Source organism: Saimiri boliviensis, chromosome 7 (assembly GCF_048565385.1).
Source record: "Saimiri boliviensis isolate mSaiBol1 chromosome 7, mSaiBol1.pri, whole genome shotgun sequence".
In the NCBI taxonomy this organism is placed as follows: domain Eukaryota; kingdom Metazoa; phylum Chordata; class Mammalia; order Primates; family Cebidae; genus Saimiri; species Saimiri boliviensis.
Window position 1 is genome coordinate 60,320,148 of NC_133455.1, and position 27,206 is coordinate 60,347,353.

The 27,206-nt window shown below is 38.2% G+C and overlaps 1 protein-coding gene across 5 annotated transcripts in view; it reads right to left on the reverse strand.

Moving 5' to 3' along the window:
• TMEM19 (transmembrane protein 19) overlaps positions 1 to 27,206 on the reverse strand; it is a 50,328-nt gene that overhangs the window by 12,237 nt on the left and 10,885 nt on the right. For 2 of the 5 annotated variants that reach the window (XM_010338434.2, XM_010338436.2), the window contains exons 4-7: positions 26,491 to 26,628; positions 25,845 to 26,099; positions 24,286 to 24,495; positions 1,798 to 22,578 (exon numbers count right to left, since the gene is read on the reverse strand). In XM_010338434.2, the coding sequence (XP_010336736.1) occupies positions 22,415 to 22,578; positions 24,286 to 24,495; positions 25,845 to 26,099; positions 26,491 to 26,628 (767 nt within the window). In that variant the 3' untranslated portion in view covers positions 1,798 to 22,414. Of the gene's footprint in view, positions 1 to 1,797; positions 22,579 to 24,285; positions 24,496 to 25,844; positions 26,100 to 26,490; positions 26,629 to 27,206 lie in introns of those variants that run through there. The other 3 variants (XM_074402552.1, XM_039471835.2, XM_074402553.1) reach the window with 3 other exon arrangements.

Below are 27,206 nucleotides of genomic sequence, written 5' to 3' on the forward strand. Positions count from 1 at the left end.
TTTGAAGTCCCCTTGTAGTCTTATAATTATTTTCCTCTTTGCTGAATATGCAGTATGTCTTTTTTTTTCATGCCTAATTGTGTCTATTTTTGCTGTATCCATTTTACTTTATCAGACTCATGAGGAATTTTCGAATTTATTTGTTTTTGAAGAACCAGCTTATTTAATTATGCACACTTTCTATTCTTTTTGTTTGTTCTCTGCTTCACTGATTTGGGCCAGTAGATCATTTTTTAAAATCCATGTGTCCCACTATATTTTGTTAATTTTTAATTTTTAAGATGAAAAATTAGTTCCTTTTTTGTTTTTCTTATTTAATAATACATTTATTTACTGGCAAACATTTCATTCTGGATTCAGCTTTTAAATGACCTGTAAGTTTTGATATGCAGTCTTCTTTTCACTGCTTCCAAAATACTTTATAACTTATCTTTGGTTCCCCCTAATTTTTATTGTGTTATGATCTCAGAAGGTAGTCACTAGTGTTTCTACTTTTTAAAATTTGTTATTTTTTAAAAAATGTTCTTTGTGATCATATACATGGTATATGTAAATGTTCTAAGGACATACAAAAAAGAATATTGTCTGTTAGAGAAATGTAAGATTTTATAAGATTCTAAATGTAGCTATTAAAGCAAGGTAATTTATTGTGCAGTTCCCTTAGAATCGATCAATTCTAAGAGAAATATATTTATGTTTTCCACTAAATATGTATCTATATTATGCATTTCTCGAACTCCTGACCTCAGGTAATCCACCTGCTTCGGCCTCCCAAAGTGCTGGGATTACAGCAGGCATCCCCAAACTTTTTACACAGCGGGCCAGTTCACTGTCCCTCAGACTGTTGGAGGGCCGCCACATACTGTGCTCCTCTCACTGACCACCAGTGAAAGAAGTGCCCCTTCCTGAAGTGCGGCAGGGGGGCCGGATAAATGGCCTCAGGGGGCCACATGCGGCCCGCGGGCCGTAGTTTGGGGATGCCTGCTTTAGGAGGTCAAGGCAAGAGGATTGATTGAGGCCAGGACTTCAAGACCATCCTGGTCAATATAGCAAGATCCTGTCTCCACAATAAATAAATAAATAAATAAAAATAAAAAAATTAAAAATTAGCTGGGCATGGTGTCACATGCCTGTAGTCTTAGCTACTTGGGAGGCTGGGGCAGGGGAATCACGAGTCCAAGAGTTGAAGGTTGCAATGAGCTAGGATGATGCCAGTGCAATCCAGCACGGGTGACAGAGTGAGACCCTGTCTCTAATAAAATAAAGAAATAAAATAAACACAATAAAATTAAACCTTTTCTATATATTGTGTCTTTTATTTTTTATTTTATTCATTGTTTTTGAGACAGAGTGTTCCTCTTTCACCCAGGCTGGAGTGCAGTGGCACAATCTTGGCTAACTGCAACGTCTGCCTCCTGGGTTCAAACAATTCTCCTGCCTCAGCATCCTCAGTAGCTGAGATTAAAAGCACCTGCCACAATGCCTGGCTAATTTTTGTATTTTTAGTAGAGACGGGATTTCACCATGTTGGCCAGGCTGGTCTCAAACTCCTGACCTCAAGTGATCTGCCTGCCTTGGCCTCTCAAAGTGCTGGGATTATAGGCATGAGCCACAATGCCTGACCAAATTGTGCCTTTTAAAAATTACATAATGTCAATCTTTATCCTGTTCAGTGCTTTTGAGTTTAAATTCCACTTACTCTTATTGGTGCCATTTCTGCTTTCTTTTTGTTTGCATTTGCTTGTGATATTTTGGCTATTATTTTGCTAACTTTATCATTTTAATCTTTTGAACAGCTTTTATCTTTTTTTTTTTTTTTTTTTTTTTTTTTTTTTTTTTTTTTTTTTTTTTTTGAGACAGAATCTCACTCTGTCTACCAGGCTGGAGTGCAATGGCACAATCTCAACTCACTGCAACCTCCACCTCCTGGGTTCAAGTGTTTCTCCTGCCCCAGCCTCCTGAGTACCTGGGATTACAGTTGCCTGCCACCATGCCTGGCTAATTTTTTTGTGTTTTTTAGTAGAGACGGGGTTTTGCCATGTTGGCCAGGCTGGTCTTGAACTCCTGACCTCAGGTGATCCACGCACCTCAGCCTCCCAAAGTGCTGGAATTACTGGTGTGAGCTGCCGCACCTGGCCTCAGGTAGTTCTTTATAACAATGTGAAAACAGACTAATACACCCAGTATATTCTTACTCATTTACATATAACTGCACATACATGACAGGGTGTATTTTTGCTCATTCTGTTTTTTCTCTCTTCTCACTATTTTGAGGTGCTTGTACAGACTGTTGTATTTTCTTTAATATCTTTCTCAGATGAGTCATATGAGTGGTCTACCCTCTGAATTACTGCACATTCTCAACGACCATTGTTTTCTTTGACAGATTAATTATATCTGTCAACCTAAAAATCATGAGTTCCATAAATCTAGAAAGAACTTTACTTCTGGACTAGGGCTGCAGCTGTAGGCTGGGAAGCAGAGCCTCTAGCTAAGACCAAAAGCAGGCACTTTGAGGAAGGTAGGGTGGGACTGGAGTTTTATGCTAAATGGGTTGGCTAAACACATATTTAACAGGCTAAACGAGAAACTATAAACACTCATGAAGGGGGGTTACGGGCATGCATGGTAAGCAAACATACATGTTACATATGTTCCATGATAACTTTGGGGTGGAGACTTAACATTGAAATGCAGGAAAATTAGGCTCTATACATCAAAATGTAAAATTTAGGACACAGAGCTGCTGTGTCAGTAGCCTCTATAAACTGGCCAGAAACAGTCCATAGTCAGTGGTTATTTATCAAGAAGGAAAACTTTGTGAAACTGGTAACCTGCCATGTTTAAACCGCAACAGGAAGGGGAGTCTGGCCATAGTGTCAGGTTGTGGTTGAAGCTGAAGTCAGTGGAAGGGTTTTCCATTCTTTGTTTTCCAGGGCCGCTTTCTGTTTAACTCTTAAGAAAGATCTGGTACGTTAATGAACAAAAGGGTATATTGAGGTGTGACTGACTTCTTGTCTCATTATGGTCTAGAAATTGAATTTTTAGTTTTTCTGGGGTCTCTTTGGCCAACAGGGGTCCATTCAGTCAGTCAGGGGGCTTAGCATATACTTCACATATCATGACCAGGTAGAGAATCTTGCCTTTTCTCTAAAGGTGATATTCCACTGCTTTCAAGTTTCCAGCATTACAAACAAGAAGTACAATGCAAGTCTGATTCTTTTTCTTTTCTGACAACTTTTTCTTTCTAAATGGTAGCAAATAATATTTGCTCCTTAAAGTCAGGAATTTTACCTGATTGTGTATATAACATTTTTCATCAATTTAGTCTAACTTGGATTTCTGGGAGCTCTTTTAATTAATAAAATCGGATCTTTAGCCCTCCTGCAATGTTTCTTTCGTGTATCTGGAATGCCTATATTTTATATATTAGACCTCTCGACTTTCTCTTCTAGTTGCTTATCTTTCCTCTCCTAATTTCCATTTCACTTTTTTTTTTTTTTAACTCTATGCCTTGAGACAGTTCTTCTATTTTGCCTTCTAGGCCACTACAGTGACCTACTTCTTTTTCAATTTACCTACCAATATATTTAATTGGGGATTAATGCTTTTTGTGTTTCTAGTAATTTTTCTTTGTAATAACTGAATTTTATTATGTGGTTAAAAATATATAAATATAAAATTTCTTCTCTTTTGGTGGAGATTATTATTTTATTACTTTTTCCTGTTGGGCTTGGGTCTGGTTTTTGGAGGACCTGAATTACAAGAAGCAGTTCTCTTTCTTTGTGCTGGCAATGTAGAAAGCAGGCAGGTTGTCATCTTCATTTTGACTCCATAAATAGAGGTCTGGGAACAGTAGATGCAAATGAGAACTTAGGAGCCATACTTCCTGAATTCAAATGCCAGCTCTTCTGTTTATTAGTGATGAAGCCTTGGGCAAATTATTCAAATTCTGTATCTCAATTTCTTTATCCATCCAATGGGGGAAAACAAGATTAAAACAACTGTATGTAAGAAAATTCTTGAGAGGTTGTCATAACAATTTTAAAAGTCTACCTTTTTGAAGCACTAAGTACAGTTCAGGGCAAACATACTGGCTATTCTTAAAACTTCCTTCTGAAAATGAATGCATACATGGCAGAATACAAATTATTAAAACTGTGAGCATTCTAGCTTCCCTACTAATGGTTCTCAACTTTGGCTGCACATTTGAATCACTGAGAAGCATTTAGCAATCCTCCTACCTTATCTCAGAACAGTTAGATCAAGTCTCTAAAATTGGGGTTTCAAGGAGTAGGAATTTTCAAAACTCCCCAGGTGATTCCACTTTGCAGCCAATGTTGAGAACCACTGCTTTAATACCTATGCCCCCCCCAAAATAATAATTATAATCAATGTTGTCTGTTGATCTACTGTCGTATTAGTCATTGCTGAATTTTCCCAGACAGGTTTTTTGGCTTTGCAGAATGCAGATCTTAAAGATCGAGAGGACTTCAGAATGTGGCTACATCTCAGATTCAAGGAGATTTGTAAAAGCTGTCAGGGTTTCCCATTGCCCTAAGATAGAGTCCTAAATTCTGAAAAGGCAAAGCTCATCGGTCTGGTCTCTTTCTGCCTGATGCTCCCACCTCCTTGTCTCACTCCCTCTATGGCTCTCTAGGTTCCAAACAAAGGAGCCACCTTTCCCTTACTTTAACATGCCAAGCTATTTCCTGCCTCAGGGCTTTTCTGCTGGTTGTGTCCTGTTCTGCCCTTGACCTGGCCATTGTCCGTTACTGCATAGACACAATTGACTAAAACTCCCACAAGGAAAAATAGATAATCTAAACAGGGCTTTCTATTTTAAAAAAAAAATTGAATCAATAATTAATAACCTTGCAAACAGAAATTACCAGGCCTAGACAGTTTCATTGGTGAAGTCTACCAAAGATTAATGGAACAAAAGATACCAGTTCTTTACCAACTGTTACAGAAAACAGAAGCAGAGGGCACACTTTCTAACTCACTACTTTATAAAGCCAGCATTTCCCTAATGCCAAATTACAAAAAAGAAAAACTGCAGACCCATATCTCTCATGAATGTAGTTTCTGCAGGTCGTGAATTCAGGAGCAGCTTAGTTGAGTGGTTCTGGCTTGAAGTCCCTCATGACGTTGCAATTAACATTTTGGCCAGGCTGAAAGTTTGACAGTGACTGGAGATCTATTTCACATGGTGCTGGTTATTGGCAAGAGACCTCAGTTTAAGACCTAGCCTCAGAAGTCACACACCACTTCTGATGGGTGGGTCATGAAAAAATCCTCCAACAGCCCAACCCTCCAAATGTTGTATTACTTAACGTAAAAACTGGTGAAATACATCCAGCTCTTAGGGAAAGTGGGAAGCAATTATGGCACAAAGATAGCTCATAGACCATGTGTCCTCTCAAGTTCTACCAGAGGGAAGCTGAGCAGGCAATGCAGTGATCTAGACATTGAGAGGACCTCCTACTTTTTGCGATATCTCCTGTTTCTTCTCTTAAGGACTCTAGGGGCATTTGGAGATTGGGGTGGAGGTGACAATTAAGTGAGAGGAAAGGAATTTGTGAATTGGCACACAGGTTAGTTTACCATTCCTGAATCACTTTAGGATCTAATTCTAAATGCAGAAGAACATATGCATTCCCACAGATGCCAGTGAACTTTCTGCCAGTAGAGAACCAAGAACCCTTTAAAAAGAATGTAGAGAACAATGTGGTGATATTAGAAAGCACAGAGTATATCCTGGGACCAGTAATAGTCCAGATGGCCTGAATACATGCGGCATGTGTAGGAGAGCAAATATTGAAAAGGCTAAAGAAACATAGTGGGCCTTGTGCCTATTACTATCCTCTATCTCATTAGGAGAAAAATGACTCCAAAAGTTTAAGAATGAGGTTTGGTTAATATAGCTTGGTGTAAATAAATTATCCTTCTTACATTTTGCATAATGAATTACACAAACACTTTATTCATGTCAGGTTGAGAATCATCTTTTTTCACAGAATAATAACAACAAAAATATAAAAGGAACAGAAATACCCTGCAGTTGCATGACATTTTAGTCATGTTGAACAGTATAATAATGCTAAAATGTATTGGCTACTTAATGTCTACTAGAAACTGTACTAAGTACCTTAGGTGACTTAACTTCCTTGATCCTCGTACTTCATGAGGTACTATCAAAAACCTCAATTTATGGGCTGGGTATGGTAGCTCATGTCTGTAATCCCAGCATTTTGGGAGGCCAAGGTGGATGGGTTACCTGAAGTCAGGAATTCAAGATCAGCCTGACCAACATGGTGAAACTCTGTCTCTACTAAAAATACAAAACTTAGCTGGGCGTGGTGGCAGGTGGCTATAATCCCAGCTACTTGGGAGGCTGAAGCAGGAGAATTCGCTTGAACCCGGGAGGCAAAAGTTGCAGTGAGCCGAGATGGCGCCACTGCACTCCAGCCTGGCAACAGAGTGAGACTCCGTCTCCAGAAAACAAACAAACAAACAAACCCCACAATTTATGGATGAGGAACCTGAGACACAGAGAGATTAAGTAAACAGGGTCACAAAGCTAGAGAGTAGCAGAGCTAGGATTTGAACCTAAGCATTTGAGCTCCAGAACCTGTGCTGTATTACTCTGCCATTCAAAGCTGACATGGTGTATTAGTTTTCTGTGGCTGCTGTAACAAATTATCACAAACTTAGTGGCTGAAAACAACACAAATTTTTTATCTTACAATTTTGTAGGTCAGAAGTCCTAAAATCAAGGTGTCAGCAGCCCTGTGATCCTTCTGGAAGCTATAAGGAAGAACACATTTCTTGGCCTTTTCCAGCCTCTAGAGGCCACCCATGTTCCTTAGTTCATAACCTCCTCCCTCCATCTTCAAAACCAGCATCTCTCTGCCTCTTCTTCTGTTGTTGCATCACTTTCTTTGACCATAGTTAGGAAGCATTTTCTTTTATATTTACCTATTTTATTTGAATTGTGGTAAAAAAAAAACCATAAAATTTACAATCCAAACCATTCTTAAGTATACAGTTCAATAGTGTTAAGTATATTCACATTGTTGTGAAACGGATCTCTAGAACTTTTTCACCTCATAAATCTGAAACGTTGTACCCATTAAACATCTCTTTTCCCCTTTCCTTTATCTCCTAGTAACCACCATTCTGCTTTCTGTTTCTGTGAACTTTAGTTACCTCATATAATCAGAATCATACAGCATTTATTTTTTTGTGACTGGCTTGTTTCATTAAGCATAATGTCCTCAATCAAGTTTCATCTGTGCTGTAGAATGTAACAGAATTTCCTTCCTTTTTAAGGCTGAATAATATTTCACTGTATGTACATAATACATTTTGTTTATTAATTCATCCATCCATGGAGGGATATTTGAGTTGCTTCCATCTCTTGACTGTGGTGAATAGCAATGCCATGAGCATGGGATTGAGACCCTGCTCTCTCTTTGGGACCTTGCTTTCAATTCTTTTGGATATATATCCAGAAATAGAATCACTGGATCATATGGTAGTTCTATTTTTAATTTTTTGGGGAGCCACCAAACTGTTTTCTATAGTGGTCATGCTGTTTCACATCCCAACACAGTGCACAAGTTTCATTTCTCCACATACTTGCCCACACTTGTTATTTTATTTTTTTTGATAGTTGTCATCCTAATGGGTGTGGGTGACATCTCTTTGTGGTTTTGATTTGCATTTCTCTAATAATTAGTGATGTTCAGTATCTTTTCATATGCCTATTTATTTGTATATCATCTTTGGAGAAACATCTATTCAAGTTCTGTAACTATATTTTAATTAGACTTTTTTGATTCTTCAGTTGTTGAGTTGTAGTTTTTTATATTCTAAATATTAGCTCCTTATTAGAGATGATTTGCAATTATTTCCCCACTCTGTAGGGTATTTTTCACTCTGATTGTGTTCTTTGATGCACAAAAGTTTTTAAATTTAATGTAGTCTCATTTATCTATTTTTGCTTTTCTTGTCTGTGCTTTTGTTGTTATATCCAAACAACATTGCAAAGTCCAATGTCATGAAACTTTTTCCTATGTTTTCTTCTAGGAGTTTTAAAGTGTTAGATCTTATGTTAATTTTTTTTTTTTCCCCTTCCCCAGACAGGCTGGAGTGTGGTGGCATGATCTTGGCTCACTGTAACCTCTGTCTCTTGGACTCAAGTGATTGATCCTCCCACCTCAGTCTCCTGAGGAACTGGGACCACAGGTGCACGCCGTCATGCCAAGCTAATTTTTTTGCACCTTTTGTAGAGAAAGGGTTTTGTAATATTTCCCAAGCTGGATCAAACTCCTGGACTCAAGCAATCTACCTTTCTTGGTCTCCCAAAGTGCTGGGATTACAGGAGTGAGCCATTGTACCCAGCCAAGCTCTTAGTGAATGTCTTTAACCCATTTTGAATTAATTTTTGTAGAGTGCAATATATGGATCCAATTTCATTCTTTTACATGCAAATATCCAGTATTCCAACATCATTTGTTGAAGAAATTATCCCTTGGCATTGTCTATTATTGGTACCTTTGTTGAACGTTATTTTACTATATAAAATAATTTATTTCTGGGTTCTCTATTCTATTCCATTGGTCTATTTGTCTGTCTTTTTGACAGAACACACCAGTTTAATTACTGTCACATTGTAATAATTTTTGAAATATGAAAGTGTGAGTCGTCCAATTTTGTTACTCTTTTTCAAAATTGTTTTAGCTATTTAGGGTCCCTTGAGATGCCATATGAATTTTAGGATAAATTTTTCTATTTTACAACAAATGCCATTAGAATTTTTTTTTTTTTTAAGGCAGGTTCTTGATGTGTTGCCCAGGTTTGAATGTAGTGGTGCAATCATGGCTCACTGCAGCCTCAACCTCCTGGGCTCAATAGATCCTCCCAGCTTAGTCTCCTGAGTAGCTGGGGCTACAGGAGCATGCCACCATACCCATCAATTTTTGTATGTTTTGTAGAAATGGTTCTTCTCCATGTTGCCCAGGTTGGTCTCAAACTCCTGGGCTCAAGTGATCTGCCCACTTTGGCCTCCCAAAGAGCTGGGATTACAGGCATGAGGCACTGTGTCTGGCCCCCAGTGGAATTCTGATAGGGATTGCACTGAATCTGCAGATTGCTTCAGGTAGTATGAACATCTTAACAATATTGTCTTCCAATCCATGAACACAAGATGCCTTTTATTTCTATCTTCTCTCATTTCTTTCGGCAATGTTTTATAATTTTCAGCATACAAGTGTTTTACCTTCTTGGTTAGATTTATTCCTAAGTTTTTTATTCTATTGTAAATGGAATATTTTTTCTTAATTTCCTTTTCAGATTGTTTTTTGATAGTGTGCAGAAACGCAACTAATTTTTGTGTTGATTTTGTATCTTGCAACTTGCTGACTTCATTTATTCACTGTAATAGTTTTTTTTTTTTTTTTTTTTTGCAAAATCTTTATGGTTTCCTACGTGTAAGATCATGTTAACTGTCAACAGAGGTAGTTTTACTTGTTTCTTTCCAATCTGGATAATTTTATTTCTTTTTCTTGTCTAATGGCTCTGGCTAGAAATTCTAATACTATGTTAAATAGAAGTGGCCAGAATGGGTGTCCTGGCCTTGTTCCTGATTTTAGAGGAAAAGCTTTCAGTTTTTCACTATTGAGTATAATGTTAGCAGTAGACTTTGCATAAATTGCCTGGTTGTTCTATCCATTTTTTTTTAAAGTGGGGTATTGAAATCACATCCTCTAGTATCTTAAATATACACTAGTGTATAGTGTATTGCTATACATTAGCCGCACATCATATGTGTACACTGCTAACAAACAGGGTTTTAGGATAGAATTTACTTTCATTGCCTAGTTTTGCTTGAGAAGTGGTATAATAGACAACAGGAAACTGAACTGAGGGTGAGACATACATCTCTCTGTGTAAAACTTATAAAAAGAATGGTTTAGACACAAGTCTACAAGGTGTTGCACAGCTTGTAGACTCCTTAGGTCAGAGTCATAAAATGGGATCTGAGAGGAAAAAGCTTTTCTAAGAGTAGGGAAGAGTTTCTTTAGAGGGAGTGGTAGTCAGGCTGTAAGTCTCCAACCTGGGGAGTAGTGAGGGGGCATTAAGTGTAACTTTGAAGAGTGTTTCCTTTAGTTGGAGAGAGAGATGACCAGTGCCTGACTCATGCCTGAGAAACTTAAAATGGACTATTACCCTGCGGGCTGACTCATCGCCTGAGATTCCAGAAAACAAGTAAATGCCTGCCTCTCTGACGGTGAACCAGAAAGGTACTGCTACACTGAGACAGACTAGCACTCTCAGGGGCTGTCAAAGCAAGGGATTTTTCCCACCAGCTTGTGAATGAGCTGGTGAAACTCTTTCGGGAAGCTGTCTTAAATCTTGTCCAAGATCACAAGATGTTGGAGAGGTGAGACTGCCTAGCATAAAGAGGGTAGATAGATACCCAGGAGCTTGGAAAGCAACAATGTGGTATAGTGTTAGAATACAACCCCCAATGCATCGTACCTCTCTGCCACCTTTCCCCTCTACATCTAACTTTGATACTCCTTCCATCAAGAGGTGGAATATATTTCCTTATACCGGAGTTTTACTGGCCTTGCAACTTTTATGATCAATAACTGCAGCAGAAATGAGACTGTGAAAACTCAGGAAGAGAACTGGCATAGGTATTTCTTTTGAGAATATGCCCTCGACATGAGATCAGTGAGTCAAAGTGTACGTGTTAAACTTTAGCAGATACTGCTAAGCACTTTTACAAAGTGGTTGTACTAATGTATATTCCCTGTAGCAGTACAAGAGTTCTAGTTGAACTGCAACTCCTCAACAATTTAGTATTTTCTCTTGTTTTTCACTTTAGCTATTCTGGTAGGTGGGGTACCCAGTGTGGTTTTAATTTGCATTTCGCTGATGACTAAAGATGTTAAGCACCTTTTCAGATGTTTATTGGCCATTTGGATATCCTCTTTTATGAAGTTATGGTTTGAGTGTTTTGCTCATTTTTCTGTAGAGTTGATGGGTCTTTTCTTATTAATTTTCAGGTGTTTCTTTTACATTCTGTATATGAATCCTTTGTTGGACATACATGCTGCAAATACCTTTGACCACTCTGGAAATAACTTTTTCACTCTTAATAGAGCCTTGCTGACCAGAAATCATTAATTTTAATTTAGCCCAACTTATTTTCTTTCTGATTAGTACTTCTGTGTTCTAACACCTATAATCTCAGCACTTTGGAAGACTGAGGTGGAATACTTGAGGCCAGGAGCTCAAGACCAGTCTGGGCAACATAGTGAGACCAGTTTCGAAACAAAATAAAAATAAATGAGTTGGGTATGGTAGTGCACATCTGTAGTTCCAGCTACTCAGGAGGCTAAGGCAGATCACTTGAACCCAGGAATTCAGAGCTGTGGTGAGCTAGAATCACATCATCATACTTCAGCCTGGGTGACAGGGAGACCTTGTCTAAATAAATAAATAAATAAATAAGAAATGTTCTCCCATTTGAAGGTCACAAAGTTGTTTTGTTTTTCTCAAAAACTTTAACCTTTCATAAGGTTAAACAATATAGTCTATAATCTATCTGGAATTTTCTTTGTGTTATGAGAAAGGGGTAAAAATATTTATGTATTTTCTCATATGGATATCAAATGACCCAGAACCACTTACTGAAAAAACATCATGTCCCTTCTGTACTGTGCTGTATAATCAAGTGACCACTTTCTTTCTCCATCTCCCCTTTCATAAAAAATAATTGCATTAGTCTGGGTGCAGTGGCTTACTCCTGTAATCTCAGCATTCTGGGAGGCTGAGGTGGGCAAATCACTTGAGGTTAGGGGCTTGAGAACAGCCTGACCAACATGGCGAAACCTTGTCTCTACAAAAAATACAAAAAAAAAAAAAAATTAGCTAGGAGTGATGGTGCACACCTGTAGTCTCAGCTCCTCAGGAGGCTGAGGCATCAGAATTGCTTGGAGGTTGCAATGAGCTGAGATTGTGCCACTGTACTCCAACTTGGGTGACAGAGTGAGACTCTGCCTCAAAAACAAAACAAAACTGCATTATTTAGTTACAAAAGCAAGAATATTCATTTTAGATAATGTAAAAAAATAGTTAAAGAAAATGTTAAAACCCCAACAATCCCACCTCCTGGGAGGTATATACACAACCTGACTTCTTTTCTATGCATATATATATATATATATATATACATATATAGTGTGTGTGTGTGTATGTATACATATATATACATTATATATACATATATATACATTATATATACATATATATACATATATATATATACATATATATATATATATTTTGAGATGAAGTCTCGCTCTTGTTGTCCAGGCTGAAGTGCAATGGCGTGATCTTGGCTCATTGCAACCTCCACCTCCTGGTTTCAAGCAATTCTCCTGCCTCAGCCTCCCAAGTAGCTGAGATTACAGGCATGTGCCACCATGCCCAGCTAATTTTTTTGTATTTTTAGTAGAGTTGGGGTTTCGCCATGTTGGTCATGCTGGTCTTGAACTCATGACCTCAAGTGATCTGCCTGCCTCAGCCTCCCAAAGTGGTGGGATCATAGGCAAAAGCCACCATACTCAGCTTCTATAACTATATTTTTTAAACTAAATGGGACCATACCATCAATTCTGGTTTTTTAATTACTTTCCACTTAATACATTATGAATATCTTTCATGTCAACAACTATGTATGTTAAATATTTTTAATATTATTCCTTTTTACATTGTAGTTGCCCAAGATATAATTATTTTGACACTTACTGGTTTCATTTCTTTTTTTTTTTTTCTTTTGAGATGGAGTTTCATTCTTGTTGCCTAAGGTGGACTGCAGTGGTGCCATCTCAATTCACTGCAATCTCTGCCTACTGGGTTCAAGTGATTCTCCTGCTTCAGCCTCCTGAGTAGCTGGGATTACAGGCGTGCACCACTATGCCTAGCTAAGTTTTTGTAATTTTAGTAGAAACAGGGTTTTACCAACATGGTGAAACCCAGACAGGCTGGTGTCGAACTCCTGACTTCAAAGATCTGCCCGCCTCAGCCTCCCACAGTGCTGGGATTACAGGCGTGAGCCACCACATCCTACCCATTTACTAGTTTTCTTTTGGCCTTTGTCCTTAGAAGTGTAATTATATTCACTAATCATGAATATGAACGTTTTTAAACCTGCTGCCAATTGCTTTAGGAAAAACAAAACTTCACTCAGAGGGTAATTAGAGAGGCTGTTGATTGGCAATAGTTCAGTTCTCTCAATTCCCCTGTCCCATTAGCACAATTACCTACTGGATTTTTTTCTTCTTTTGGAAAATCTCAGTGCTGGTTAAACAAGCTATAGCTTAGCTATTACAACACAAATACTAATTCTCTAACTGCTGAGTATTTTCTTCTATCTTTAGTTAATCCGAATGTCTATCACCCATGCTTTATTACTTAATCTTTTTGAGCTCAGTTCTGTTATTGGTACAGAAATGAGTAATATACCCCTACCTCATACGGTTGTTGTGAGAATTAAGTTAATCTATCAAAAGTGCCTAAAACAGTACCTGGCACAGAGCAAACTACTGCTATTATTACAAAATGATTTTCCTTTGGAAGACTACATAGACGACGTAGTTTTCTATGTCCTCCTTTAAAATTCATTTCTTATAAATTAAAAACAGAACACCATTTTTAATCTAAATGGTAACAATTAAGGAGCCAGTAATACTCAGTGCTGCTGAAGCTGCAATGTGATCAGTATGCTTATACACTGAGTTATTAGAAACTGCTGAAATATTTCCAAAGAGCAATTAGGTAATGCTTGACATAGCCTTTGATGAAATAATTCCACAAGGTAGTCCAAGGCTTTTCCATAAACCAGTCATCACTATCCTATTTATTATAACACATATGGAATAAAAATCTAAATGCACCCATATAACAAATGAAAGTATGGTGATCTCTAAGCTGGAGAAAGAGCCCAGCCATTAGAAATATATTCAGATAATTTTCAATGAAAAGAGAAAATTCTTACACGAGGGTTAAGTGATAAGAGTAAGATGTGAAACTGTAAATACACTATGAAACTAATTATATGATAAAACAAACCACAAAATTCAGATAAAAGATGAAAAATACATATAAACTGTTTCTCTGGTCTCTGAGTAGTAGTATTATGACTCTTTTCCCTTCTATGCTCTTATTTTCTAATTTTATGTAATCAAAATTTTGCCTTACAAATCTGAAAAAAAATCATTCTACATATGACAGTACACTGAGTGTGTACTTGAAAGAGAAACTGCTGGCCAATAATTGGGAAATGCACTTGTGAATCATCAATGTTTAGAAACAACTTAGTGGCATCACTTTAAGGGAAAAACAAATTATAGAATTAATCTTAATAATATCCCAGTAGTCCCTTATAAAGACCAATTTTAGGATCAAATTCTATTAGTTTTATAATTGAGTTAATACATGCAACACTATACAGATGATTACAACAAAAATGTGGGATCCTGTATCCAGAGCATACAGTTTCTAAAGAATTTATTTCTTTGATAATCCTAGTTTGTATCATTATTTTTAAAATTGTAGCTTGATGAGATCAAGAGAAAATAACAGAATTGCTATTATGATTCTGGCCCTAAGAATGGACTTTAAAACCATATTTAATCCTAAGGAAAAGTTTAGAGCCCTGGCTAGTGTCTTTACTATAGGGAGACTGGTAGTTTAAGAAATAGGTTAGGTATTAATATACTGAGGTTATTTATTCAACAAATGTTCATTGTGTTATAACTGCTATAAAGTGTAAAACTGTATGAAGATAGCTAATTCAGCTGAAAGAATCTGAAAAAGCTTCTCAGAGGAAGTGTTACTGAGCTGGTTTTTGAAGGATTGATAAGGGAGCAGAAAATTCCAGGCATAACGGATGGGTACATAAAGGAAAGGAAGCATTAAAGAGTTGGATAAGATTATACTCATTCATATGAGATAATATATGTATTTTTTAGTTTCAAGTCTGGGCAATGAGCTAAAAAGTTTCCTTAAGGTTCTTTATTCTAGAATTCTATGACAATGTGTTGAGAATCTTGTCATGCAATAAGGTATTTGTCATGTATTATTCCAAATGCAAAAAGCTAAGCAAGATCAGAAGAATTTGAAAAATCTGCCAAAACTCCAGTCTCATACCAGATTCACTACATGGGCAAGTAGTTATGTGATACTTACATTAATTTCTACGAGAATCTGAAAGTGAAGGTGATACAAACAGGAAGTAGGGAAATACTAGGTAGAAAAGGGTGTGGTCCCTGATGAGGGCTCCAGTCTCAAGCCTGGACTCCAGGACCTAAATGAGAACTTCACATCCTCGTTTTCCCACCTGAATGTTGCCTTTTCCAAAACCACCCTGGCCTGCCCCACCTCCCAGCTTGTGCCCATAAAACCCCCAAGCTCCACTGGCAAGAGAGGAGAGTGATCAGAGTGGCAGAGAAGGAGAGAGAGAGAAGAAGCAGTTGGAGGAAAGCAGCTTGACTTCAGAAGGATGGCTTGATAGCAGGACTTCAGAGAAGAGTTTGAACAGGCATGGTCAAACTCCAGGGGAAGATTATCTGCCCACTCCATCCCTTTCCAGCACCCCGTCCCCCTGAGAGCCACTTCCACCACTTAAGAAAATTCTCCGCATATACCACCCTTCAAATGGTTTGTGTCCCCTGATTCTTCCTGGATGCCAGACAAGAACTTGAGTACCAAGAGGGAAGAGTATAAAATGCTGTGACCCTTACCCTCCAATGAGGTGGTGAACACTTAGCCATCTTTGGACAGCAAATGCTCAAAGAGCACTGATTGTAACACATGTCCTCTGGGGCTCTGGAGGTCAAAGACACTACCTCCCGGAAAGCAGAGCTAAAAGAGCATTGTAACATGCTTGGACGCTACCTCAGGGTCTGCTCAAAGCTTGATCCCACCAGAGAGGAGCTACTGGATGGTTTCAGCATTTGTTCGCCCTTGCTCATGCACCTGCTCACCTGTGTGCTCCCCCTCCTATGAGGGGTTCAGAGCCTTTGGCTGTGTAAACAAGCTCCCCTTCACAAGTCCTGTGAAGAGGTCAAGGGAAATGTCCTGTCTCAAAGGTATCAAAAAATTCCCTTGAGTATCCACTGTTACTTTTATGTTATATTAAAATTCCATTTTACTCTTTCAGTTCATTGTTAATAAAGTAGTTTATAAAGAGAAGAAATACAATTTAAAATAATATGAGGAGGTGGTGGAGGGGAAAGAGGGGCAATTCCCAGAGATTATTTTTACGGTGATCATGTTTTTGATTCATAGAAAAAACAAATTTGATTATAGACTTTATAGAAAAATACTTAAAATAAGTTTTGTATGTGTTTATTTAACAGCATTAAATACATATGTAATTATCTCAGATAACAATAATATTTTGGTGTATATCTTTCTCCCTAGATTTTTATTTTTTTTCTGAGACTGAGTCTCACTCTGTTTCCCAGGCTGGAGTACAACGGTGCAATCTCAGCTCACTGCAACCTCTGCCTCCTGGGTTCAAGTGATTCTCGTGCCACAGCCACCTGAGTAGCTGGGACTACAGGCATGTACCACCACACCCAGTGAATTTTTGTATTTTTTTAGTAGAGAAGGGGTTTCACTATGTTGGCCAGGCTGATCTCAAACTCTTGACCTCAAGTGAAGTGATGTGCCAGCCTTGGCCTTCCAAAGTGGTGGGATTACAGGCATGAGCCACTGTGCCTGGCCTTCTTCCTAGATTTTTCTAGGATGTAAGCACCTGACTTGAGGCAGCAAAAAGACAATACTAATTATAACAATTTCATTGATTTTAAAGTATGTTAAAACATACTTAAACAAATTATGTACAAATATTCCAAATTTATTTATTTTTATTTTTAAAGACAGGATCTCATTCTGCTGCCCAGACTGAAGTACAGTGGTATGATCCTAGCTCATTGCTGCCTTGAACTCCTTTGCTTAAGCAATCCTCTTGCCTCAGCCTCCTGGGTAGCTGGGACTACAGGCCCATAACACCACACTTGGCTAATTTTTAAATTTTTTTTTAGAGATAGGGGTCTCACCCTGTTGACCAGGCTGGTCTCGAATTACTGGCCTCATGCAATCCTCCAGCTTCAACCACCCAAAGTGCTGGGATTACAGGCATGAGCTACTGTGCCTGGCCCATATCCCATATTTATATCAGTAATTACCTTGGGGAAGATAGGAGGAACTGAGAGTTGCTGAGGGGGTGTAGGGGCAAAATAATATTTTAGCTTTATGCCTAATGTTGTAATGTTTTAAAATTTACTTTTATTACTTTTTAAATTGAGACAGAGTTTCTGTCACCCAGGTTGGAGTGCAGTGGCACAATTATGACTCACTGTAGTGTACAACTCCCATGCTCAAACAATCCTCCCACCTCAGCCCCCTGAGTGGCATGTCTGGCTAATTTTTTATTTTTTGTAGAGACAGGGTCTTGCTCTGTTGCCCAGGCTGGCCTCAAACTCATGGCCTTTGGCAATTCTCCCACCTTGACTTCCCAAAATGCTGGGATTACAGGCATGAGCTACCACATCTGGCCTAATGTTGTAAGTTTTAAAAAGAAATAGATTCAGTGTATCATTTAATGAAATATTAATAAAAAATAAAACAAAATCTAAACTCAAAAAAGAGTTGCCATATTTATGAAATAAATTTTTGGCTGGGTGGGGTGGCTTGCACCTGTAATCCCACACTTTGGGAGGCCAAGGTGAGAAGATCACTTGAACCCAGGAGTTCAAGTCCGGTATGGACAACACAGGACATAGTCTGTACTCATCTCTACAACAAAAAAGTTTTTTTCACAAAGTAGCTAGGTGTGGTAGTGTATGTCTGTAGTCCCAGCTATCTGGGGGCTGAGGCAGGAAGATGAGTTGAATTACGGAAGTTGAAGCTACAGTGAACTATGATTGTGCCACTGCACTCCAGCCTGGGCAACAGGGTAAGACCCTGTCTCAAAAATCAATCAATCAATCAATCTTGTCTGGATTCATGACTAGATCTACAAAAAAAAAAATTTTTTCAAGAGGGTAGTTATGATAAATAAGGAGTTTGGTCTTGTCAGGGAAAATAATTTCAAGCCTTGCCCTGCTACTTCTTCACTTCTTCAATAATTTCCTGACTCATTAGTTTCAGAACCATTAATATTATTTTGCATGATTGAGAAATGCCAGAAACACTCCAGTTTGCAGAAATTCTGGTAGCCAAACTGGTTTTTCATTTTATATTTTCCTCCAGGGATATGTTACTGATTATCACCTTCCAGTGACTCTTAAAAGAAATAATGTTAATTAGAGTCAAATAACTTAATTCAACAAATATATATTGAATGCTTAAGTATTTTTAAAATATTGAGAACTACTTGGAGTTATAAAAACAGATACTTGCTGGGTGCGGTGGCTCATCCCTGTAATCCCAGCACTTTGGGTGGCCAAGGTGGGTGGATCATGAGGTCAAGAGATCAAGACCATCGTGGCCAACATGGTGAAACCCCATCTCTACTAAAAATATAAAAATAAGCTGGGCGTGGTGGCACATGCCAGTAGTCCCAGCTACTCGGGTGCCTGGGGCAGAAGAATCACTCCAACCTGGGAGGCGGAGGTTGCAGTGAGCTGAGATTGCCCGAGATTATACCACTGCACTCCAGCCTGGTGACAGAATGAGACTGTCTCAAAAACAAACAAAAAAACAACCAATACAGATACTCCATAAGGAGATTAAATAATTAAGCCACATAATTGTGTTTTCATTTTTAAAGCACACCACAGTTCACCTGGGATCTGGTGGCTAGTATAGCTCATTCTCATTGTGATGGAACTGGGAACATTAGATAAAACATCAGGAAGATCATATGACTGGGCTCTAGTATACCCACTGTGTATAACAGGCAGCAGCTGTTCATATCGCAGGTATGCGGCAAAGTTTAAAACATTATTTCACAGGCTTTTTCTCTATACTAGTCCTTTATCTAATAGGGGTGAGGTTGGTATTTCTGCAGCCAGCATCCTACGTGTATAGCAGATACGTGTAAAGAGATATATGAGGAATAGATAACTCAAGTAATGAGAAAAGCTAAGAATAGAATGACCTGCTGTATCAATTCTTTGCTCTCCTGGTGGCTCTAGTTAATGAATTTTCAACATGCTACTCCTGGAAATCTCCTTCAGGAGCTGCCCCATACCACATATATCTGCTCTCCTCTATCATGTATCAGTATGATAAGAAATGGTATACCTTTATGCTGCCAAGGCAGGCAGTTTTATTATACTGTTACATACAGCTCTTTCCATGAACAGTGTTTTTAACATGAACTGCCCATTCTGCAAAGAGGACAAATAAGTTGCATTAGTTAAATGTCCAATTCAAAAGATGTTACAGTAGAATATAAGACTTATAAAAATTAAAAAAAAAAAAGGACAGAGACACAATTTCTTATCCTCAATTCTCACGTCTAAAAAGCTATGGAAACCAGTTTCTTCACAAGTTTGGTGGCAAAAGCTGACCTGACTTGATCTGAGGCTCTTTATGATCTTTAGTTGTCATATTTAGTGGGGATGTTCATAAATCACTATAAAAATAGCATATTTGATAATGAGCTGCTGTCCCAGACTTTTTTTTAGTAGTTTTGAGTGAAATATTTTATGTAGACCCTATTAGTTTTTTAAAATCTCAAAAATTTTGATTGCAAAACACATCTAGACCTCAGTTTTCAAGTAAAGGACCCCAAATTGTTAATGATACAGTGATTCTACTAAACCCAAAGACAGTCCCAATAAATATTTTTGTCCCCTAGTATGTCATGAAGATGAATCTCCAAGAAAAGAAAAAGGGCATGTTAGAACAATGTGCAGGTTGTGTGAAAGCTGACACAATAATTTTATATGTGATGTAGCTGTAAGATACTATAATTACCAGAAGTTATTAATCCATAAAGATAACATGCTGTGTTGTTGCTAATAGTTATTTCCCTAAAATTGAAAAGTCCCACTCTTTTAAAGTGCTTAGATACAGTGCTGTAGGATATTCTTATTTAGTAGTTCTAGTGCTTAGAATATGAATATATATATATATATATATATATATATATATATATACACATATATATATATATATTTTTTTTTTTTGAGATAGAGTCTTGCTCTGTTGCCCAGACTGGAGGGTGGTGGTGCCATCTCGGTTCACTGCAATCCCCACCTCCTGGGTTCCAGTGATTCTCCTGCCTCAGCCTCCCAAGTAGCTGGGATTACAGGCACATGCCACCAAGCCTGGCAAATTTTTTGTATTTTTAGTAGAGACAGTGTTTCACCATGTTGGCCAGGCTAGCCTCGAACTCCTAATCTCAAGTGATCCACCTGCCTTGGCTCTCCAAAGTGCTGGGATTACAGGTGTGAGCCACTGTGCCCTGTCCAGGATATTCTTATTCAGTGTTTCTCAACGTGGTTAAGCATTAGAATCTCCCAGAGAGCTTTGTAAAAATACACATGCAAGGGCCTCATTGTCCAACATTCTGACTGACTTGGTCTAGAAAGGGGCCCTTACAACAGTGTTTTAAAAAATCCTTACATGATGATTCTAACATATAGTCAGAGCTTTAAAAAGTCCTAATATCAGTGCTGTACCTTAGATCAGATAGATCAGATTTCTGCAGTGTGAAACCGAGACACCAGTACTTTTTTAAAAACATGACCTGGTGGCTGGGCACAGTGGCTCACATCTGTAATAGCTCTTTGGGAGGCTGAGGGACAGATCACTTGGGGCCAGGAGTTCGAGACTAGCCTAGCCAACATGGTGAAACCCTGCCTCTACTAAAAACACAAACATTAGCTGGGGGTGGTAGTGCACGCCTGTGATCCCAGCTACTTGGGTAGCTGAGGCAAGAGAATTGCCTGAACCTGGGAGGTGGAGGATACAGTCAGCCAAGATTAAGCCACTGTGCTGGAGTCCAGCCTGGGCCACAGAGTGAGACTCTGTCTCAACAAACAAACAAAGCAAACATGCCCTGGTGCTTCCAATGTATACCCAAAATTCTAGGCCGATTGTTGCAACTCCCTAATCTGACTGGCTTCAAAATTAAGGGTGTGATTGTTTTGTTTTCTGTCCTGAACTAAGTCAGTTCTAGGTCATCACTATCATAGGACCACCAATAAAGAATTCTAAGCATTACTCACACTCTGGTGGTGATGTGTTCATAAATCCTTCCCCAATTTCTTTAAAAGAGCAAAAGGGGCAGGAGGAAGAAGGTGCAGAAATCACATGAGAAACATTTTAAAATACTTTTAGTAAAATAATCTGTACCATGTCAAAACTCCTTTGGCACACAGTAAATCATAGTAAGGAACAAAACTGAAAAGCAGAATTTGCTTTAGTTGAGGCTACAGTGTAAGACGGAATACACTTAGAAGGTAATAATAGAAAATCATAGCATTTTCAAGTAATTTGTATGATAGTAAATTTATAAAGAAATACAGTAATTTCCCAGTGACTCTTAACTGTTCAGGATGCCAGTGCTAAGCCAGGATGCCAAACATAATTCAAAGAAAGCTAGAAAATACATTCAACATACTACATTGAAAATAATTTCTGTTCAGAGAGCAACTGAAACATATAATAAGGTGCAGATTTTTTAGATATAAGATAGAGTTCTTTTCCTTTTAGTTAAAATAACTTTTTCACACATTGTAATGGTCATATGAAAAAGATACCTAGTTTTTTTCATCGCTAACCCTGAGGAAGGAAGAACAAATGTGGACTAGGCCACAAAACTCACTAGGAACCAATCCTCACACTTTTCCCAATTGTAAATAGCAATGTAATGGGAGAAGTTCAGGATATTATACTTAGTTAGGCGTCCATACACATCAGCTTAAACTATGTAAAACAGACACAACATTTGGGCAACTAGCACTAGTGGCATTTCTCTTCTTCAATGGAGAACTATTTTAAATATCATCACTTTTATTCCCTACACTGGTTTCAACATACAAAACAAAATAAGACAAAATTTGACATTGACTATATAGAACTTTCAATTCAATATATAGCAATATGTAGGAACAATATAGCTTCATTGCTCAAGACCTCCATTCAGGAGAAAAAAATGCACAAATCTATGAACCTTTCTTTTTCACTAGAAAGATGCTAGCTATGACAGGAGAGTTGATGAAAGGAAAATGTGAAATCCCATCACAATGGAACATAGGAAGAGCTGGCATTTCTGCTTTGCCATTACAATTAGTATTCTTAGGATGAAAGCTGGAATTGCAAGTTTAGCTGGACTCACCAGTTTCAACCTGTGGGAATGAAATAAAGTTCACTCCCTGGGCCAAAAACCACAAGCAGCAGTTGGGAGCAAGAGAGCAACAAGAACAGAAGTAAACAGATTCACTGCATTGTTATCAAGAATGGGCTTCCCCGCTATGTGCTTTGCCTCATTTGTTGGGCTGTTCACCACCATGCCGGTGCTTTCATCCAACCCTGAAATGGAAAAAGAAACAAGTGAGGTAGAAAACCCAAATTACTTGATTTTAAAAAAAGAACAAAATAGATTTTTCCTCCAAAGCATACTATCTTTGAAAGGTTCTAAGTGACCTGCTAAACGACTTTAATGGATAATTTATATGATGAGAGATACAGAACCCTTGATTACAAATGGCCTCTTTGAATAAATGGGTTTCAGTACACCTCAGTAATTTTCTGTCCATACCTCTGGAGTTGCTTCAGAAGTGAAAGAAAGAACATGAAAATCAGAGAGGGCATGAAACTGGCAGGTTGGGCCTGCCTTTCCAGTGGCTCCCCTCCAAGACTGATCTATGATGTCCTTGAGCATAGGGATCATGTCTGTGGCCACAGCACTGTAAACACAGGGTTGAGCATGGGGCTGGCACAAAGGAGGCACACGAAGATTTACAGAATCTCCCCTACTGCATGCATTTCTTTTCAACCCACTCAATGCAATCAGAAACGTCCCCAACTAGAAAACAATTTAGAATAAAACCTGCAGTCTTTAAAAAACATGTGTTACTGTTTGTGTGTATGTGTAGAGTTATTTACCCTTTAGTGGAAATTAAGATCAGATTGCTTCATCCTTAAAATCTAAATGAGACTAACAACACTGAGAACAAATATTCTGACTGATGGAGAGAGGGGAGGAAGGGCAAATATATTTCCTGAGGCATGAAGAGTACTGAGAGGACCATACTGAGAGAACCCTTCTCTAGCCTTTCAACCTCTTCCTGATGTCAATCAAAGGAGAAACATGGTTGATGAGAGTGTAAATACACACCTAACAGAATATGTCAGTACACTGATAGGATGAGAAAGCCTTAGAAGCAAAGCACAGAAAATTTTGAGAAAAACATACTCTACCACTCATATATATATATATATATATATATATATATATATACACACATATAGTTTGTTTGTTTGTTTTTGAGATGGAATATTGGTCTATCGCTCAGGCAAAAGTGCAGTGGCATGATCTTGGCTCACTGCAACCTCTGCCTCCCAGGTTCAATCAATTCTTCTGCCTCAGCCTCCTGAGTAGCTGGAATTACAGGCAAGGCACCACCACGCCTGGCAATTTTTGTATTTTTAGTAGAGATGGGTTTCACCATGTTGGCCAGGCTGGTCTGGAACTCCTGACCTCAAGTGATCCGCCTGCCTCAGCCTCCCAAAGTGCTGGAATTACAGGCATGAGCCACTGCACCCAGCCATCTACCATATATCCTGAGTGAGGCAAAAAACTCAGCGGCAAGGATAGCAAGCATATCACAGTAATAAAGTAGTTTGTGTGTATAGTCAGATTAGTACAGTTATCCCTCAAATGGACTGGGGAAATGAACGGAAGGAATTGTATTAAAATGATCTGATCCCAAATGTCTTGCTTTCCTAGGATTAGGTAATGGCCCACACAAAAGCATCTGTTTTCTGCGCTATTGTATCTTTCCCACACAGCTTCTAATCATTGCTATGCAAGACTAATTCTCTTTCAATTAATTTAATACAAAAGTATAAGAAAGCTAAAACTGTGGAAAAGACTCTGTCCTATCATTTCTGGTCTGTCAACATCCTGTGTCTTTGGATTTGTTTTCATTGTTGACATTTTTTCTTTCTTTTCTCTATTTCTTCTCTATTTCTTCAACACACTAATAAGTTGCAAGAATGAAGGAATGTTCTTACCAGTATACTGCATTGTAGCCCCTAAATATGAGTCTATAATTGATCCTAGTAATCCAGCTAAACCACCAAATGCAATAATTGGCCACTGGGGAGCAGAAATGTCTAAATCATTCACAAAAACCAGCTGTGTGAGGAAGTATGCAATGCCCACAAAGGTACCACCAAGGAGACTGGAGACAAGGCCCACCACTGTAACTCCTCCATTGGTTCCTGAAGAAGAAATATGCAGAAAATCATCTGGTTAATAACCAGCAAAACACATAAAGTCAGGGACAGCAAAGTGCCTATCCAATCAAGACTAATTTAAAGGAAGCATTCTCTTTAATGCAATCTAAGGACTGTAGCCTACTCAGAAAACAGTATTTTGTCCTCAGTAACTCTTGATATTTTAAGCAGTGAAGCAGAATGGTTCGATGAAGCCAGACTGCCTGGTTTCAGTCTTGGTCCTGCTACTCTCCCTCTCTTACTCTCTCTTTTTAGAGACAAGGTTTTGCCCTGTCAACCAGACTAGAGTAAAATGGTGTGATCATAGCTTACAGCAGCCTCCAACCCTGGGCTCAAGTGATCCTCCCACCTCAGCCTCTCTAGTAGCTGGGATGGCAGGCATGGGCCACCTTGCCAGGCCCAATTCTGCAACTCTTAAGCCATATGACTGTAGTTAATTTCTTTAACTTCTTTGGGCTTTAGTTTCTTTATAAAATAGAAATTTAAAAAAACCTAATTCATATGATTATTAGGAGTACTAAGTGGCAATCCATGTAAAGCAGTTAGAATAGTGCTCTGCAGTAGGTATTTAAAATGTGCTAGCTGTTATAATGATGATGAAGAAGAGGAGATAAAAGACGAGGAGGAGAAGGCGACGATGGAGGATAAGATGGGGGGAGAAAGAAAAGAAGGGGAGGAGAGGAAGGGAAGCATCAGAGGACAAAAAGAAGAAACGGTACAGGTTGAGTATTTTCTTTACCCAAATTGCTTGGGACCAGAAGTGTTTTGGATTTTGAATTTTTTCAGATTTGGAATATTTGCATTATACAGACTTACCAGTTGAGCACCCCCAAATCTCAAAATCATAAATCTGAAATGCTCCAATTAACATTTCCTCTGAGCATCATATCAAAGAATTTAAGGTTTTGGAGCATTTTGGATTTTGGATGTTCAGATTTGAGATGCTCAACCTATATAGTTGTTGACAATGTTGATAATGGAGAACTGAGATATAGGTTAAAGCACTGATATCATAACAGGCCCTCAATAAATATTCTATTGTTCCCTCTCTTTTCCTTCCCTACTCATATGTTTGCAAATTAATCTCTATGTTCCTGTATTGCTTATCTAGGTCTTGTTAACATTTCCTGCAAAGATTATTTATTATTACCAGCTTAATAGTCTACAGAAATTTTCCAATTATTATTTAAAGAGACTAAATAAAGTTCTTAAAAGGCTCTAAAATAAGAAATACATTAAATCAAGAGGTTTTTTGGTTTGTTTTTTAAAAGAATCCCAAGTCAAGACTCACCAACTATGTCTACCAATGGGTCAAAAAGAAAAAAAGGACTCACCAACTGGAACTTTCTCCCAGGTTGTTATCAGCCTTGGAGGACTTTTACTCAGAACCGTGCCAACTTCTGAAGCCCATGTGTCTCCAGCACAGCAGGCCAATGCAGCCAAGAGAGACAAACACATCCACGAAGCAGAGTACTGCTTGGAAAAATCAACTGGGATTTCCCCAGGGCCATTTTCTATCATGTATAGCAGGGCCAGCTCTGTGGGTACAGCTCCATTACAGAATACCTGAACCCAATTCCTTTGCCCACCTGGAAACAAACAGATAAAAAAAGGACAAATAAATGCTTTCTCCTTAGAAGAAAAACCATGCAGTTATAGGTGTTTATGTTTTAAAGTTTAAGACAAGAAAAACAACAACAAACATTTTAAAAATAGTAAAAGTAGAATGGTACATTTGCCCAGATTCTATACTGTTATTAACAAATCTGGAAAAATTATGACAGACTCTAGTGCTTCTAATATTCTGCTGTTATTTCCTATTGTTGTGAAATAAATGATAAACTCGCTTTGGCTACCATAAGGAATTCTCATATAAAACTGATGTGTTTTGACAGTCTAAACAGCATTCTGATTAAAAGCTTATGTTAGCATGAAATGAAGTGTACTATTCTGATTAATACCAAACATAATTAATATTACCTTCCTTATATTCTGAATCTAGGCGCTTCTTTGTTTCTCCCTTCCATTTAGTGAGTTTCGAAGAAGACAGAAAAAACATCAGCAAAGAGGTAAAAAAGCTAAAATTTGCAATGGTTAGGATAAATCCAACCACTAGCCCTGAAAGAAACATATATAAACAAAGAATTATACTCAATTCATACATTAATTCTGTGAAAAAAAAAATAGATTTCTTCCCATTTATTTATTTATGAGATGGAGTTTCGCTCTTGTTGCCCAGGCTAGAGTGCAATGGCGCAATCTTGGCTCACTGCAACCTCTGCCTCCAGGTTCAAGTGATTCTCCTGCCTCAGCCTCCCGAGTAACTGGCATTACAGGCATGTGCTACCACACCTGGATAATTTCATATTTTCAGTAGAGACGGGGTTTCTCCATGTTGGTCAGGCTGTGGTCTCGAACTCCCGACCTCAGGTGATCTGTCCACCTCAGCCTCCCAAAGTGCTGGGGTTACAGGTGTTAGGTACCACATCCAGCCATTTTCCCAGTTATTTTTATATTATAATCTGAAATGTACATTTCTAACAATTTGCATTTTACCAATTAAGCTCTTAGCAAGCAGTAAACTGAATGCCATTTTGATTACATTTTTTTACTATATTTTAATCTCCTTTCAAACAATGCCATATGAATGTAAGATATTATTTTAGATAATCTTTAAAAATCATCTTAATTTTAAA